At 41.2% G+C, this 17,965-nt stretch overlaps 1 protein-coding gene across 1 annotated transcript in view; it reads left to right on the top strand.

Annotated features, from left to right (window-relative positions):
- The window catches only part of LOC105391158, a 111,439-nt gene extending 93,680 nt beyond the window's left edge, over positions 1-17,759 (top strand). Inside the window, exons 6-14 of the mRNA XM_048628297.1 lie at positions 3,953-4,102; positions 4,835-4,930; positions 6,758-6,789; positions 7,825-7,971; positions 8,372-8,574; positions 11,906-12,033; positions 13,612-13,682; positions 13,988-14,161; positions 14,965-17,759. Coding sequence (XP_048484254.1) covers positions 3,953-4,102; positions 4,835-4,930; positions 6,758-6,789; positions 7,825-7,971; positions 8,372-8,574; positions 11,906-12,033; positions 13,612-13,682; positions 13,988-14,161; positions 14,965-15,148 — 1,185 coding nt within the window. The 3' untranslated portion in view covers positions 15,149-17,759. The remainder of the gene's footprint in view (positions 1-3,952; positions 4,103-4,834; positions 4,931-6,757; positions 6,790-7,824; positions 7,972-8,371; positions 8,575-11,905; positions 12,034-13,611; positions 13,683-13,987; positions 14,162-14,964) is intronic.
- The last annotated feature ends 206 nt before the right edge of the window (positions 17,760-17,965 follow it).

Genomic DNA, 17,965 nt, shown 5'->3' with positions numbered 1-17,965 from the left:
TAACTAGCTTATCCCAAGAATAAAATGTTATACCGCCAAAATTGACCGTGTAACGAGCTTATCCGAGAGTAATTTTGTAATGGCGGCAGCACATCAGCTGATTAGAAAACCGTCATAATGACATATAAACACATCTGTCAAAACATAAACAAAAGTACGTTAAAAGGCAAAGTCTCAGAATAACAACAGCGAATAAAATTTTAAAACATAAACAATTTCATACTTTTATAATCCATTCAAACTAAGTTGGCATGTCATTTCTATTGCATACTTTGAAACGCAGCTATTTTTATTTTAGTTGCATTACAGTTTCGTTCCTCGTTCATTCAATTTAATCATGGTATAACTTGGTAGAATGCAAATGTACTTATCCTAGATATTTACTCGCGTATAATTTTAATCCCGGTATAGTTATTCTCGTGTAACGTGATGGTTGGACGAATTCACCCTAAATGTCAATAGACATAAAATATATAAGTCAATCAAGTCATAATTATAAAATAATGCAATGTATGAGAATATTAGGTAATATTACATTATACATTTTGAAAAAAATCGTCCGTTGAATGCATGCCATACCAACCAATAACTTTTTCAACCTAGAGATGAATATGGTCTCACTAGGCGCACTTCTAACTTCATCAGTGAGTGAGTTGTATACCCTGGGAACAACAGCAAAGAAACACTTATTGGCTTTAGTGAGTCTCCTAGAAAGTATACATAGGTCCTCGCGCCGTCTGGTGTTAATGGTATGGACATAATATTATATCGCATATAGGTACTTAGATGTTTTACAGTCGCAAAGCGATGAAAAAGTTTCACCAACTAAATAGGAAAGTTGATATGTCACTGAAACTTTTTCATTGCTTGCGAGTGTATTTTTGCTACGGAAGCTACAATAAAAAAATTGCAGACATCGAATTCAAATACATATTTTTAATCAAACCTAAGAGCAGAAAAGTAGTGGTAGTGTAATATTATGACTTTTGACAAGTAATTGTAAATTCAGTAATCAAAAATAATAAACGATTTCATTTCTAAAAGCCCTTGCAGAAATATGGCTCTGACAGTACACAGCTCTAGTATTCGGTAGCTATTAACTGGACAGGTTGTTTAGCAATAAGTTTAGGGCAACTCGTTATCTAGGCGGGGCTGCCTGATCAAGTCATTTTGCGACCACCTTGCACCGAGCTTAGGGCAAGTGTACTCAAATTTGATAAATAAATATGTGTATATAAAACACTAATATGGCTACGCACTAAAAAGTGTTAAAAAGAGTAAGGAAGAAATCATTTCACAATCAACCCCTTTCGGCATACTTATATTAGGTACTTAATACCACCTTTGCAACATAATATAAATACTAAACCTTACTTACTTTCGTAGTAACTTGTATGTATGTAATCTGTTACTATGTACCAACTTTTACTTTTAAGGTATGATTGTTATGAATAATATCCTATATTTAGGTATCATTACGACTATTCACGACCCATTACGTCCCCACTGCTGGGGCACGGGTCTCCTTCCAATGAAGGAAGGGTTTAGGCCTAGTCCACCACGCTGGCCAAGTGCGGGTTGGTGGACACCAACACAAGCAAGCTTGTGCTGAGAGAGTTGTCGGGTAAGTGGGCAACCCGACTGTCAGATGTTTTCAAGCCGCCCGAAGGCCTCTGACTAGGCTTAACGACTGTTGCCGAAGCAGCAACCGGGACCCACGGCTTAACGTGCCGTCCGAAGCACGGAAGCGTCCAGAAAACCACCACTTGAAATTGGTCACCCATCCAATGGCTGACCGTGTCAGTTGTTGCTTAACCTCAGCGATCAGTTACGATCACTGAGGCCCGGTCGACTACGGACGCTTCAGGTATTTTTATTTAGGTATACATACTTAATACTCCTAAGTATCTTTTAAAACTATACAACTTGTAAAAATAGTAGTTATTTTATAATGCAATGACTTTATCCAAAATGTGACTAATTAAATGTAGAATTCGACCTTTTTATTGGGGAAAATCATTGTTGATTGCTATGATAATTAGCTATAACTGAAATCATATAATCTAATAAATGCATAAAAGCTTTATACCAAATTACTGAAATATAATGGGATTTATTTAATTTTGCAGGGTTTTGGCGTTTTATAACTTGATTGGATACCGATGTAAAATGAACAGAGAAGATCCCAATGATATAAATGTGGGCGTGGTCAGGATACACCTGTGTTTTTTTTGCTAAAGTTTTTAACACATTGATGGACACTAGATTAACGGTGAGACTCATATTCCTTGATTATCATATTAAATATTTATGAAACAACTGGACGTATACTATACAGAATGATGCCCAAACGTAGGCTGTCATTCTTAGAAGGTGGTACTTGCAGACCTCAGTAAATATTGTGTTATGTAAATTAAAAGGACCAAAATCAAAGTCAAATGCTTTTCATTTTTCATCGTAACTATAAATAGATTTTTTCTGAAGAATGTTTTTTTTTAAAACCTACTCTCTTGAGGGCTCGTGTCTGTGTGTTTGTGTATCAGTCTGTGCTAGCGTAGCTCCCAAACGGCAGGACCGATTTTCGTTTAGTTTCTTTCGGATCATAGATAATGTTTTCCCGAGAGTTATTAGCCATATTTTATCAAAATCGGCTTAGCTGTTCAAAAGTTACGCGACTTTTAGTGTTGAATGTGGGCGGTTTTTAACGTTTGTTAGGTGATGCGTCCTGTTGGGCAAGCGATTACCTATGTGACGCACACAAAGTTTTTTTTTTCTTTCTATGTCTACGTCATCAATACAACCTGCTCTACTATGCAATAAAACTAGAACAACAAATTTTTATTATTTAACTCGCCAAACCGTTGACTCACTCAAGGCCGTACGTCCTTTGATTTACATCTAGAAATCGTTAATTCGAAGGTATATTAAGTCATTAAAATAATATTCAGTGCATTCGGTACATAGCGATGCGTGACTCTTAGTATTTATCTATTTACGTTTGGTAGGTACCTAATGTAAATAAGGTTTAAGTATCATAGGTAAGTTAAGTACATTCGGCTAAATTTCCAAAGATCTAACTAAAGCTTAAAAAGTAATACACTAAACAACAACAACAAAAATGCGTTTACATAGCTACCTTATTAAATGAAGTTATTTAATCCAATAAATAATTAAATAGTATAAAATTACTTCGATTTTTTTTTGTTTGAATACCTAAAACAACAATAAATGCGTAGGCAGACAAGAAATAGCATTGCCGGGCTTTTAGATCACACGCTAAAAAAGGTATCTAGCTAAGATGAACGACATTCTTATTTTTCATCAGTGTTTACTGCGTAGATTATTTTTTATTACTCCCAAAATTAGGCCTCTATTTAATGTATTTAATAGAGCTTTAGGAGCAAAAAAAGTAAATTACGATTAATCATTATTTTCTTTGGCCAAAAATAATAGCAACAGTTTTGGCCGACAGTATTTAATGAGCTGATTGAGTACAAAACAGTGAAGATTCTGGAATGTGCGTGTCTCGGTAGACTTGTTAGATGCATTAGCAAGTTCAATGACACTGCCACACAGGGTGTTATTATAAGTTAGGTACACGTCCAACCGAGATCAACTTAACTCATCACTGTATCAACATACCTACAACCACTTGTCTATAAAGAAACAAAATTCTTGTTTTTTCACCGTACGGAAAAAAAGCGAATTAGCTACTCCCCCGCGAGTGAGAATATGTGAAGCATAGTACATACATTAATAATTATATGCTCACGACTATAATCCCCTAAGCGGGGGTGGTCAGATGTGACTAGCAAGCGAGCCATCCAATTTTCGCTGTACATTTGTACCCAAGGTCGCGAACCGTGGTATCGCCGTTTTTCGCCATCCGATCGTTGTTGTTGCAACTTGCAATTCCCCATTGACTAATGTTGCCGTCTCTCTCCCCCACCAGGTGTTCCACCTGCGCGACATCCGCTGGGAGCGGCCGCGGTTCCTGTCCAAGTCGTTCCTCGCCTTCGTGACCTTCAACCTGATCATCTACACGCTGCTCGCGGCCGAGGTGCTCACCACCAACGTGGCCGGCACCTCCGCGGAGAAGAGGGTAAGGATTGTGAAGCTCCCGGGGCTTAAGGGTCCGAATGACGTAGTAACTACTACCGTTCGTTCCGTAACCTCACTGTACATGATAACTTGTATACGTCCGGCGCACCCTTGGTACTGACGCTTTTCTGACTGGCTAATCTTGGTGACCGAACCCTAGACGCAGTCACTCTAGTGTTGTTCACCGATACGCTAAGACGAACAATCTACCGACACTAAGGAAATTCTTTATCAGTCCTCCCCCGAAAGTGGCTGAGTTACATTTTGACGTAATTGTTTTTTTTACGATATTCACTAATTAAGTAACGAAATACGCATGCTCTTGGCCTTCCGGTCGTTAAAAGCTAAACCCATAAAACCTCAATACGAAAATGCCATAAACAATACAACCTAGCTAGCCTCAAAATGCGAAATGACTTTGTCATTGAAATGTTTTAATTGGACACTAATATGAGGCTACTAAACCGTGTGAGAAAACAGTATATGGATTACTAATATTACTATTAAATAATATGGGATAGTAATAATAAAAACTCACATCCCGTAAACTATTCACTGCAGAACGTAGCAGTACACTGAATAAACGTTTTCTTTCTTACTTTCTTCTTTCTTCTCCAAGACTGGACGGTTATGGTCATAATATCTACACTTTTCATAGTGATCAAAAAGCAATAAGAAAGAAAATGTTTAAAAAATATATATTTCATTAATAATATTGTTGTTTTTCTTGCAGAGCTTCTACCAGCACGTGTTCAACGGCTGCTACGCGGTGCTGCTGTTCATAGTCGTCATCTTCTTCCTCATCTATGGAGTCGAGGTGTTCTTCAAGGTAACCTAGAGTTCGCTATCTGGAGGGTTAAGTACTCTATACTGACGAAGACCTAACGAACGAAACCTGCACGATTAATACAACGAGATAGAATCGTGGCACGCGCAGCAGCACAAACTTAGTTTTTCGTCTTATAGAGTGTTTGAAAGTTAAATTGTTACTCAATGAAGAAGCACCTATGTAGCATACATTGAGATACAATTTAACAACTCACAATAGGGGTGAACATAATTTTATTTAAACCTTTAGTTCATTTAGTTACGGTCGTTGAAAAATTCAAGTTTACGATTGTCATGGAATACGGAATAAGGTATACTTATGTACTTACTATAGTTACTATATACCTATCTACTGTCGCATTTAGTGTCGATGGTCTAATATTACAACACCTTTCCTTATTTGAAATATCTGTTACTCATTAAATAAATCTCAGTCGAATGTATTATTTTGCTTTACCTAACAAAAAATACATTCTATGAAAACCATAAAGGTATTCCCATACAGATTAAACAATGCATGTTAAAAGCTTAAAAGTAACGAGAATTCTGCACTTCTTTTATTTATGTTGCCAATCGCCATTCTTCTCGGAACTTTGAGTTTTTCATTTTTGGTTCGTAGAAGACGTATGATGAGTATTTAAAAAGTAAGTTTTAATAAATAAAAAATCATAACATAAGGATTGTTCCATCTGCTGACTTATAAATTATGTTTAAGTATGTGTGTGTATCAGACCGATTTATGTATTGTGATTTGGTGATATATTACCTTATGCTAATATATAGGTAGTACTATGGTAGGCACTTTGTCAATCCTCCTTCATCCTTCATTTCAAAAGGCATGACGTGACACTATAGCAAGTTTCTAAAGAGATTAAAGGATGTGACTCTATTATATTGGCGCACATTTGTCCTTACAATTATATCCGTCGTGCTATTCACAAAACAAATGGTTGTATCACGCTTTTGTGGTCATGGCCACACATAAAACCTTCTGTATTTGGTCGGGTCTAAGTTCTGACGATGTATTGTTATTGTTCTAAATTAATGTGCGGTTGAATTTTTTTTTTGTTTTTACGCGTTTGCACTGAACGTACTCACCTATTTCTTTGTATAGTTGATGAATGAGTGATTTTAGTGCGTGTTGTTCAAATTGAAGTTTTCTGACGCAGGAAATAAGCGCCGTAATTTTTAGAAGTAGGAATAACGTTGCATTATTTTATGCACTTATATGCAGTACATTTCCAGAGGATAACTTAAGACTGAATTACAGTGGGTAAATCCATATTTCAAGCTTACCACATTTTCATTTAAATTCAGTTTCAAAGATATACTTAAAATTATGATACAGATCAAATTTAACTTGGTTACAGATGTGAAACATTATTATTTCACAATTAGGGCGCCTTCAAATTAGTCGCTAATTGTCGCGCGGAAGCAGCGCGGCTGCAGCGCTGCACCTTATTTCATAATTTCAATAGAACATGCAAAACAATATAATAATAATTCACAGCATAGTTTGCCTAAAATTTACAAAGAAAGAAATAGAGACAGGTCCACCAGTCCCAATCCTGCTGCCGCTAAACGGGTTCGTTGTCGACCAACGCGACGACTATATCGTGATTCACCATAAATACGGCGCTGTGTTTGGTCGAACGCCCATTAATTGTATTCATGTATTTATCTATGGTCCTCAGTTGCCTGAAATAAATAATAATTATTATCGACATCGATAACGAACCCGTGTAGCGGCCGCAGGCTACTCAGTCCTATCACAAATTCAGCACAATATTTTTCAGCTGTAAAACTTACGTGTATTATCTTGTTTCAGCTCCGCGGCGAGTTCCTGAAGGAGACGAAGGTGTGCACGATCATCTCCCCGCGCGCCGGCACCTCCGCCGACGACGATGACGCCACCGACACGCTCGTCACCAAGCAGGTAGGCGGCGGGGTGAGGTCTTGACGGGTAGGCAAGTGGAAAATGCGACTGGGGTGGGGAAATTTGTTGAGAATCTGTTGCTGTATATCCCAGATCATCATCATCATAATCACAATGAGCTTATTGGTGGCATGCCGAACCGCATTTAGTAGGGCCCATGGATTCTGGAAATTTGCGCAATGAGGCTTGTCGCCGCCCGTAAAGGAAAACAAAATGAAAGTTTACCAGAATAAAGAAACTTCAAAAACAGGCGTAGTGCGATCGAACCTGGTTTTTAATAGCACAGGCCGCGGAAGCCCCACTTAGGAGCCTCCCCGTCATCGACTAACTTATCAGCCTCGTACGTCCGGCGCACCCTCAGTCAGCAACGGAAGGCAGTTAGTTAGTAGGTACTGACTATATCGGTCCAGCAGACCGGATGGCATTGTATGTTATGTTTACATGTTCATGGTCTCCACTCTATATCTCATCCATCTCAATTACACCTATCATTTAATTGTAATATTTCACTTCTTTAAAACCTAGTTTCCTTACAGGGTGTATGCACAGACCTGTCAGGGTCTCGCGGGCTCTCGGTGGACGCGTCGCAGCTGCAGCAGTCGCGGCTGGGGCTGGTGAGCCAGGCGCTGATGCTCATCCTCATCGCCGGCTTCCTCGCCTCGGAGACGCTCTCCGACACGTGGAAGACCAGGTTTGTGCTGGTTGAGGGGGTATTTTACTGCGCCGTAGGGTTTTTCTGATGCGTCCTCCTATCGCAAGGCTACTTTATATAGCTTTGTAAAGAAAGTTCATTTTATCCAGTTGTCTTAGGTTGACATCGGTTCAGATTGACTGCCGCTACCAGTTTCACTAGTAAAAACGTGGAGTTAAACAAAACTGAAGTATGTAAGGCAGCGCTTTATTGTCATCAAATCCATGCAAAGGTAAATAAAGTCAAATGGGAAGCCGGGAATGAGTAGCACAGCCCTATCAGGGTCCCGTGGTCTCTCGGTGGACGCGTCGCAGCTGCAGCAGTCGCGGCTGGGGCTGGTGAGCCAGGCGCTGATGCTCATCCTCATCGCCGGCTTCCTCGCCTCGGAGACGCTCTCCGACACGTGGAAGACCAGGTATGTGCTGGGGCTTTACTGGACAGTAAACAGTTTCTGATGCATCGCTGTATTAGGCTAGGCTGATCAAGACAAATATCATGCAGCACCTTAGGCTTTTCAGATGCAGCCTCTATTACCATTATAGTGCAATAACATTGAGATAGGTAGGGTTCTTCTTACAGCTTTGTCGGGTAAGTTTGTTTTATCCTCATTTCTTCTATTGTCGGTTTTGTTGATTAAAATCGTGCGCAATAATTTGGCAAGAGAAAAGATCCCCTAACAGCGTAATGCTTCGAGAAATCTAACATAAATCCTAAATATTTTTCCTGTACCTACCGAAGGACTGATACTTGAAATATTATCTCGTTTGCCGTTACCAATACACCACCAATAATAAAACCGCATTTATCTCCCGCAGGGTCCCAGTGGTATCCCGCAACTGGCACGACATAGTCTTCCGCCTGGCCGAGATCGGCGTGGCGCTGTGGTTCCCGTGCGTGCTGTGGAACTGCATGGCGCCCGAGCGGCTGTGGCTGCTCAACCCGCGGCGGCTGCTCGCCCGGCAGCTGGACGACGCCAAGTTGAATGACCTGCTCACCTCGCAGGCTAGTGGCAAGGTCAGTGCCCGTGGTTTCAGAAGTGGGATAACGAAGCGCATTTGATGGTGCCATAACGTATGCCACAACACAAGCGATTATCATGGTGCTACAATACCTACACAACCAAGGCAGAGCCTTGATTTTTGTAGCAAGACGTTCATGAAAACTCAGCGACTGCCATTTAAGAGCCCGCTTATGCGCTACACATCACAATATATTTATTCCGGTTTTGGACATCATTGTTATTGAAATTCATATTATTGACAGCTTAAAAAGAGGCTCTAAATTGCCAGTCAATGAGATTTTGCTGAAGTTTTGTAACGACAATCGAGGCATAGTTAGTATAGTCTTCCGCTTAGCCGAGAACTGTGTGGCGCTGTGGTTCCCGTGCGTGCTGTGGAACTGCATGACGCCCGAGCGGCTGTGGCTGCTCAACCCGCGGCGGCTGCTCGCCCGGCAGCTGGACGACGCCAAGTTGAATGACCTGCTCACGTCGCAGGCTAGTGGGAAGGTCAGTGCCCGTGGGTTCAGAAGTGGGATCAGTAAGCGCTTTTTATGGTGCCATAGGGAACATAACATGCTACAATACACACCCAAATTCTCGTAGCAAGTCGTCCATGAAAACTCAGCGACTGGCATTTAAGAGCCCGCCTTATGTGCTACACATTACAATACAATGTATTTAGATTATAGCTTCGGTTTTAGATATAATTATTTACTAGGAAGCTTAAAAAGGCTTCAAATGGCCAGCCGTTGAGTTTTGTTACGACAATCGAGGCATAGTTAGTATAGTCTTCCGTCTGGCCGAGATCGGCGTGGCGCTGTGGTTCCCGTGCGTGCTGTGGAACTGCATGGCGCCCGAGCGGCTGTGGCTGCTCAACCCGCGGCGGCTGCTCGCCCGGCAGCTGGACGACGCCAAGTTGAATGACCTGCTCACGTCGCAGGCTAGTGGGAAGGTCAGTGCCCGTGGTTTCAGAAGTGGGATGGCTAAGAGCGTTTCATGATGCCATGACATATACACATCTGAGACAGAGCCTGGATTCTCGTAGCAAGAAGTCCATGACAACTCAGCGACTGGCATTGTAATACAACGACGTAAGACGCTGGTATCTGTTTTAGACATCTTTATTTACTAGTAAGCTTAAAAAGAAGCTCAAAAGTGCCAGTCAATGAGTTAGCTGAAGTTTTGTTACGACAATCGAAGCATAGTTAGTATAGTCTTCCGTCTGGCCGAGATCGGCGTGGCGCTGTGGTTCCCGTGCGTGCTGTGGAACTGCATGGCGCCCGAGCGGCTGTGGCTGCTCAACCCGCGGCGGCTGCTCGCCCGGCAGTTGGACGACGCCAAGTTGAATGACCTGCTCACCTCGCAGGCTAGTGGGAAGGTCAGTGCCCGTGGTTTCAGAAGTGGGATAAACTAAGCTGGTTTTATGGTGCTACAACCTACAACACCTACACAACCAAGACAGAGCCTTGATTCTCATAGCAATAAATGGATGAAAACTCTGCGACTGGCATTTCTGAGCCCCCAAATGCGCTAAACAATACAATGAGGAAAAACGCTGGTATCTGTTTTACTGCCAGTTTCAATACTCTATCTATCGATAGGATTGAAACTGGTAGTTAGACATCATTATTTACTAGGGAAGCTTCTTTAGAAGCTCTAAAATGCTAGTCAATGAGTTCGCTATAAGTTTGTTATGTGAATCGAGGCATAGTTAGTATAGTCTTCCGTCTGGCCGAGATCGGCGTGGCGCTGTGGTTCCCGTGCGTGCTGTGGAACTGCATGGCGCCCGAGCGGCTGTGGCTGCTCAACCCGCGGCGGCTGCTCGCCCGGCAGTTGGACGACGCCAAGTTGAATGACCTGCTCACGTCGCAGGCTAGTGGAAAGGTCAGTGCCTGTGGTTTCAGAAGTGGGATCACTAAGGGTATATTATAGTGTCGTAACATATGCCACTACAACACCCAAGACAGAGTCTTGATTCTCGTAGCGAGATGTCGATGAAAACTCAGCGACTGGCATTCTCGAGTCCTGTTTATATCCCTTTATATGTATAATACAAAGACTCTGGTATCTGTTTTACGCTTAAATATTGTAGCTCCGGTTTTAGACATGGAAGCCTAAAAAGAGGCTCGGACATGCCAGTCCAGTGCATTTCGCTGAAGTTTTGTAATGCAAAGATGCATTATGTTTTCGCAAAAGTTAATTTACAAGCAGATTATTTCCACGAGATAATTATAATGTCATAATGTTTATTCATTTATATGGTGTCATGGATATGTTATATTTCACATTAGTCCCAGGTGATAAGAGATATTTATTTTATTTGTTGTTGTCCTCCATACCATGTACTGGTATCCATCTCATAAGGTATAATATTTATTATAGTGGTCGTAACGTCTTCCAAAGCTTAAAAGCTATTCTGATCTTATGGGTTTATATTGGTTTTTGAGTTTGAACTTATTGGTGGGCCTAAAAAAAAAACTTTGATAATATTCCGCTAAGCTTTGTGGCATATTTTTTAATTTTATTTTGGCAGACATTCAATGAAACTCGGGTTTTTGTGTGTCCATCAATGATTTCAAGCCAACGACCAATACTGCTTTCGCACATGTATCATGTCATATATTTATTTTATCGCAGCGTTCACACAAACCTGCCTATTGTATCAATCAGTATTCAGCATAAAATTCTGACACAATCTATTATTATTCCTCTAGTTGGCAGAACTACCTCCCTTTGAATTCGACCTTATGGCATGGTACATGGGCGAACTGATCCGTTATTGCAAAATGAGACTCTGGGCCACTGTGTTACCGTTCATTATTGAACGAAAGCGAATAGCGGGAGCCACTGGGAAGACAAAGAGAGACTTGGAAGTAGAAGAAGACAGCGCTATCGATAGTTCAGCGTCGTTAGACAAGGATGTCAGTATGTTTGAAGAGCTAGATGTGGGGAAACTGGATGCAAAGTTGACTAAAAGCTGTTTGGTAAGATTTTGTGATTGGCGGGTTTTAGGGACTTGTGTCGTTTTCGTGTTGTTCTTATTGTTATTTTGTCGTTTATTTTAGCATTAATTACTACAGCTAAACTGTGTAACGGATAGGTTTCTAATGTGTGTTTGTAGTCATAGGTTCCTTCTTCTAGGGGTGTTGCATTAAAAATTTAATCTTGAATCGAAATTAAATCTATAACTGACTCTTGGTGCGTGCCACCCTAAACAAACTACACTATGAAAACAATGAAGCTACGAAAGTAGGGTAACCTTTTCATATTTGTTTACTGTTTAATTAACGCAATTTTGCACCTTTAACCTCATATTCCCTCCAACAGAACGTCGAGACCGACTCTCTAGTGGGCTCCATCCGTGACTGCTGGATCTGCTACGACGGCGCGCGCGCGGAGCCGCTCATCCGGCCGTGCCGCTGCACGGGCGACGTGAGCTCCGTGCACCACGACTGTCTGCGCCGGTGGCTGGTCGAGGTAATTGTTACTGTATGTATAGGGGATCCATGGAGCAGCTCTCCTGATGTCAGACTGCCGTCTGACTGAAGGTATAGTGCCTGTTGTTTATGACCAAGTCGTCGGGAATGACAGGCACTATAAAACAATACGTAGTTTTAGAAAACGGGTATCGTGTATGTATAGGGGAGTAGAGGTGGTTACTGTGGAGCCGCTCATCCGGCCCTGCCGCTGCACGGGCGACGTGAGCTCCGTGCACCACGACTGTCTGCGCCGGTGGCTGGTCGAGGTAATTGTTACTGTATGTGTAGGGAAGTAGAGCTGGTTATTGTGTGAGCTCCGTGCACCACGACTGTCTGCGCCGGTGGCTGGTCGAGGTAATTGTGACTGTATGTGTAGGGGAGTAGAGCTGGTTATTGTGGAGCCGCTCATCCGGCCCTGCCGCTGCACGGGCGACGTGAGCTCCGTGCACCACGACTGTCTGCGCCGGTGGCTGGTCGAGGTAATTGTTACTGTATGTGTAGGGAAGTAGAGCTGGTTATTGTGTGAGCTCCGTGCACCACGACTGTCTGCGCCGGTGGCTGGTCGAGGTAATTGTTACTGTGTGTGTGGGGAGTAGAGCTGGTTATTGAGTGCCACTGGGGATCAGGCGCGATCCCAGGACTGGTTCCCAGCGATGTTGACAGTCTCAGGAGGTGGCTGGTCGAGGTAATTGTTACTGTATGTGTGTGGGAGTAGAGCTGGTTATTGAGTGTCTAGGGCGGTGGCTGGTCGAGGTAATTGTTACTGTGTGTGTGTGGAGTAGAGCTGGTTATTGCGTGAGCTCCGTGCACCACGACTGTCTGCGCCGGTGGCGGGTCGAGGTAATGGTTACTGTATGATGGTTATAGCCATGGAAGTAGATAATAAAGACGGAAGGAATCTCGCTAACTAAAAAATAAGGCACAGCAATAGCGGCAACATGAGAGTGTGTGGGTGCGTAGGAGCGACGTGATTGGCGCGCGGCGGCGGACTGACTTACTTTGGGTGTGAATGTGTATGTGTCGGGCTCGTTGTAACAATGAAACTGACTTACTTTGGGTGCCTCACTTTTTAGTTAACAAGATTTTTCCGTCTATTTTTCTACTTCCATGGATATAGCATGTCAAAAGGTATGCCTCCTAAAGACGGGCTTTCATGGATGATGACTGTCTGAGACGGTAGCTGGTCCAGGTAATGTTACTGTGTGTGTGTGAGTAGAACTGGTTATTGAGTGTCTGAGGCGGTGGCTGGTCGAGGTAATTGTTACTGTATGTGTGTGGGAGTAGAGCTGGTTATTGAGTGAGCTCCGTGCACCACGACTGTCTGCGCCGGTGGCTGGTCGAGGTAATTGTTACTTTATGTGTAGTTTAGTTGTCTCAGGATATTATTATGGCTTTATGTGTGGCTATTAGAGCTGTTTATTGTTTATCGCGATCCAACGGACTGTGCTATATCTGCTCGCGAACCCCACTGGGGAACTTATCTACCCCAACGGTTATCGGTTCTTCGACAGATTATGTCGGTAACTTTATGTTTCTGACCTCTGAAGATATTTATGAATGATTTTTCCTTTTCCAGAGTGCTGCAACAGCAGACGGCTTAAAATGCAAAGTGTGCAACTCACCGTACATTGTCCAGGAAACCAACAGGTAAACTCTCCTGATTCATCGCATCTCAACACAAGGTTACATCATGCCTTCATTTTCTTGCATAAGACTAACTTCAATATAAGTCTTTATTGCCTTTACCTGAGACTCGAAAGAGGATATTTTATATTTATAACGACTGTTTGCTACATAATTCATAAAGGATGACCGAGATGAAAGAGAAGAATATAGAGTTTCCTAATGTCCCATAGTATAATCACGAAGACTACACTTATGTTGGCAAAACATTGAAAGAATTTATCACTCTCTCTCACTAATAAAATTCTAACCATCTCATCAATTTCCAGACTGGACTGGGAGCGCGGCTTCACGGCCGTCCACTGGATGCGCACCGCCCTAGCCGTGGCCTGCATGTGCGGCGCGGCGGCCGCGGCCTGGGTCGTCATACAGCTGTACACGGCTCCTGTACCCAGGGTCTGCGCCGCTGGGGCCGCGCTGCTGGTGTGCTACGTCTGTGTCAGGTAAATAAACATGGCGGCAATTTAAATCGGTTTGCATCGGGTTATTGTGGCAACTTTTTAGGAATATTATAGCTGGGTCTGGTTGTATGTTATGGTTGTTGAATGTATGTGTAGCTGTAAGCCAGTGTAAGTATTTTGTGTATCATCGAAAGTATTTAGTAACTAAGATGGGTATTATAATGGCGGGTTCCACTGGATGCGCACCGCCCTAGCTGTGGCCTCCATGTGTGGCGCGGCGGCCGCGGCCTGGGTCGTCATCCAGCTGTACACGGCTCCTGTACCCAGGGTTTGTGCAGCCGGGGCCGCGCTGCTTGTGTGCTATGTCTGTGTCAGGTAAATCAAAATGGCGGCACGAAAATTTAAATCCGTTTGCATCGGGTGGAGTTGGTTTGTTTTTTGGAATATTATAGCTGGATCTGGTAGAATGGATGTCTAGCTGTATGCCCGTGTAAGTATTTTGTGTATCATAGGAAGTAGTTAGAAACTAGGGTGGATAAAAATGGCGAGCTGCACTAGAAGCGCAGCGTGCTAGCCGTGGCCTGCATGTGCGGCGCGGCGGCCGCGGCCTGGGTCGTCATACAGCTGTACACGGCCCCCGTGCCCAGGGTCTGTGCCGCCGGGGCCGCGCTGTTGGTGTGCTACGTCTGTGTCAGGTAAATAAACATGGCGGCAATTTAAATCCATTCGCATCCGTGGAATGTTGATATTATTTTGGAGTTTTACAGCTGGATGTGGTGGAATGAATGTCTAGTTTTATGCCTGTCTGAGTATTTTAGCATTAACCAAAACCCTTGTACCCTCAGATTCCTCGGAACAAACACTGTGACGGCGTACCAGAGAGCCAAGGTGTCCTCGCTGAAGATCCTGACCGAGCCAGAGACAAACCTAGAGGCTGGAGACCACGTGTCTACCATCAGCAAGACCGTCACCGTAGAGATAGCGTCCAAGGCAGTGCTCGAGAGGGCACTGAAAGGTGACGTCAAGTAAACAAACGAAATTAAATACAAAACACGGAAAAGTTTGCAGTGTTGAAATTTAAGGACCATTTGGGAAGTGACTTGTGATGGTAAAGTGGGACAGTTTTGTGGACATTTTGGGAAGTTGCAACGGTGTTGTGAAAAGTTTACGTACTAGAGTTTTCAACAATGCGTGTGAAAGGACCTAATTAATAATAGGGTGTAAAAAGATTATTTTTTGATAAAATAACGAAGTGGTGTGGTTAACGATGAAATAGCTGCGCTATTTGCTAGAAAGTACCTAATTGTATAATGTTTTAAATATAGTGTTTCCCCGACCAGTTTGTATAGAGATGATCAATGTTGTCTCTGTCGAAAATAAGAAAATCGTGTCTCAATCCATAGAAAAGTTACACATAAATTATAGCTATTTTCTCTGTCATATGATACCTTGTAATGCTGAGATGCAGAAGGGAACATTAAGCTAATGTCGGCATTAAATCTATGTCTGTCTCTTTCTGTGCGTATACTGTCAAAGCAAGGCAGCTATACATTTAAGGTCGACATCAGCTTAAAGTCCCTTTCTGCAACTCAGCGTAAGGGACGTAGTTTTGAGACAGAATCGAAAATGAGTGTACCTTTTGAAGGAGTAAGACCTAAGGCCCATTTTTTAGTGGCAGGGTTTGTGAGTAAACCAGAGTTAAATCCCGAAGAAAGTTAGGTGAGGTTAACTGTCTTGACGGCAAAAATGGGTCTCAGAAAAACTGTAGGGAAACCTTGTACAAAGACGGACAGTGATGTTAATTATAAAGAGGTGATAACTATTGCAATAAATATGAACTATTGCTAGCTAAGAACGTTTTAATTATAAAACTATGATAATTTTAAATTAATTCTTAATAGTAGGTTCGCTTATTTAGGAATTACTTTAATTAAAATATTCTATGATATTGATATCACGTGAAGTACAGATTTGTATGTATAAATAAACAAATATAGCTATTTATTTTTGTACATAAATATTTCCTTGAAATAAAAAAAATATTAGATATTTACGAATCGTATTGAGGCATTTGTACATTTTAAAGGTCAATTTACATGTAATATTTTTGTCATAATATAAGTCCATTATGCTTACTTCGTAAAATATAGCATGAACCATATAAATCAAATCCATACATTTCATTTGTCATTAAGGGCTGATTTTTCAATGGTCAGATAAATGTTATCTGAGGAATAAAACTGTGGCTGTCCCTGTCTCATACAAACATTCAGATGTGACAGCATCAGAATGTTTGTGTATAACAATGACAGCAACAATTTTATTCCTCAGATAAGATTTATCTGACTATTGAAAAATCAGCCCTAAATCAACTTACATAAGGATTTGTCAATCAAACGTCATAGGACTCGATCATGCTATATTTTACAAAATATAGTTATTATACTATGTAGTAGCATATCCATATGTGGACGCTTTTCATTGGCTGACGATTTCGCTGCAACTTTTCTTATTGGCAGGCAGAGAGTTACCTAAACCGTAAAATGTTCAGTTCAAATTTAGATCTTACGTAAATGGTACAAAGTTAAAAGTGTTACGCCAGTGCGCCTCTGCATAAAATAAGTGTGCTATCAAGTGTATAGATAATTAATTTTAGTGCCAATTTCTCCTTAGTCGGTTACCTAACCGACTAGGGATTGTTCATTCATTATACATCATCTCCATATAAAATTCTTGACAGATGTGTCAAAAGTCAACCACTAATACCTGGTTATGCTCTAACCGACTATGGAGAAATTGGCACTAAGTCTATAGATAATAATCATCTCACTTGTGTTTACTTTGTCTTTGACTGCCTTATTTCCGAAAATAATTATTGTAGATAGTCCAGCCTTAAAATACGTAACGATTTCGAAGTATTGGAGCTTTTTACGGCAATATTCTACGAGCTTGATGCATCTAGTATGTACTATTCAACTATTAAAACCACAATTATTTTTATCATTCATATTTGTTCGTACCTATTTGAAATCCACCAAGTACCTACTAACAAATTTTGTTCAGCTTATTTATTTGGTAGTTGAATGCCTACTGACAACAGTTTTGCAACCAATTTGTGAAACCGTTTTTTTTTCTTTTTGTCAAAGTTTTGCAAGGTTAAGTATTTTAGTCATTTGTACAAGTGGTTTAGAGATTTAATAACTTTGATAAATAAATGATCGATTTCCATCCGATTTTAACTACCAAGAAATAGTAAACATAAACTTATATGTAAAATGATATCACCCCTTATTATGCCGAATGTTAAATGTTCCACTCAACATTCATAACAATGAAACTGTTCACCTTTTAAGTAATTTTACCATATTGTACCATATACAAAGCATATTATGTTTTAATCCGTGACTTCAAATATTAGTCTCGAAAAAATCCACTTTTCGTCTTTAATTTGTATTAGAGATATTTATAATCAATCTGATTTGAGTCTATAATTTTACATCTATGTGGAAAATGATGTTGATTTTAAATATATTTTCACCGCAAAGTTAACACTTTGAAACGTGCCAAAGAATGTATTTTGTAATTCTATTAATTATTGTACGAAAATTTAAATTAATAGTGAATAAACGTATTGAAAACACTCCCATATTTTATTTTCACGAAATTATTCATTATAGAACCTAAGTATTTATAAATAGATTAGCTGTTCCCGCAAGCTTCGCTTTCTTATAAAAAGTTTTCCCGTGGAAATACCGCGATAAAAAGTAGCCTATGTTAATGTTCCTTCTCAGGGTCTAGACCATCTGTATACCAAATTTCATTCAAATCTGTTCAGTAGTTTTGGCG

This window comes from Plutella xylostella, chromosome 20 (assembly GCF_932276165.1).
Source record: "Plutella xylostella chromosome 20, ilPluXylo3.1, whole genome shotgun sequence".
NCBI lineage: Eukaryota > Metazoa > Arthropoda > Insecta > Lepidoptera > Plutellidae > Plutella > Plutella xylostella.
This window is presented reverse-complemented; position numbering and strand designations above follow the sequence as displayed.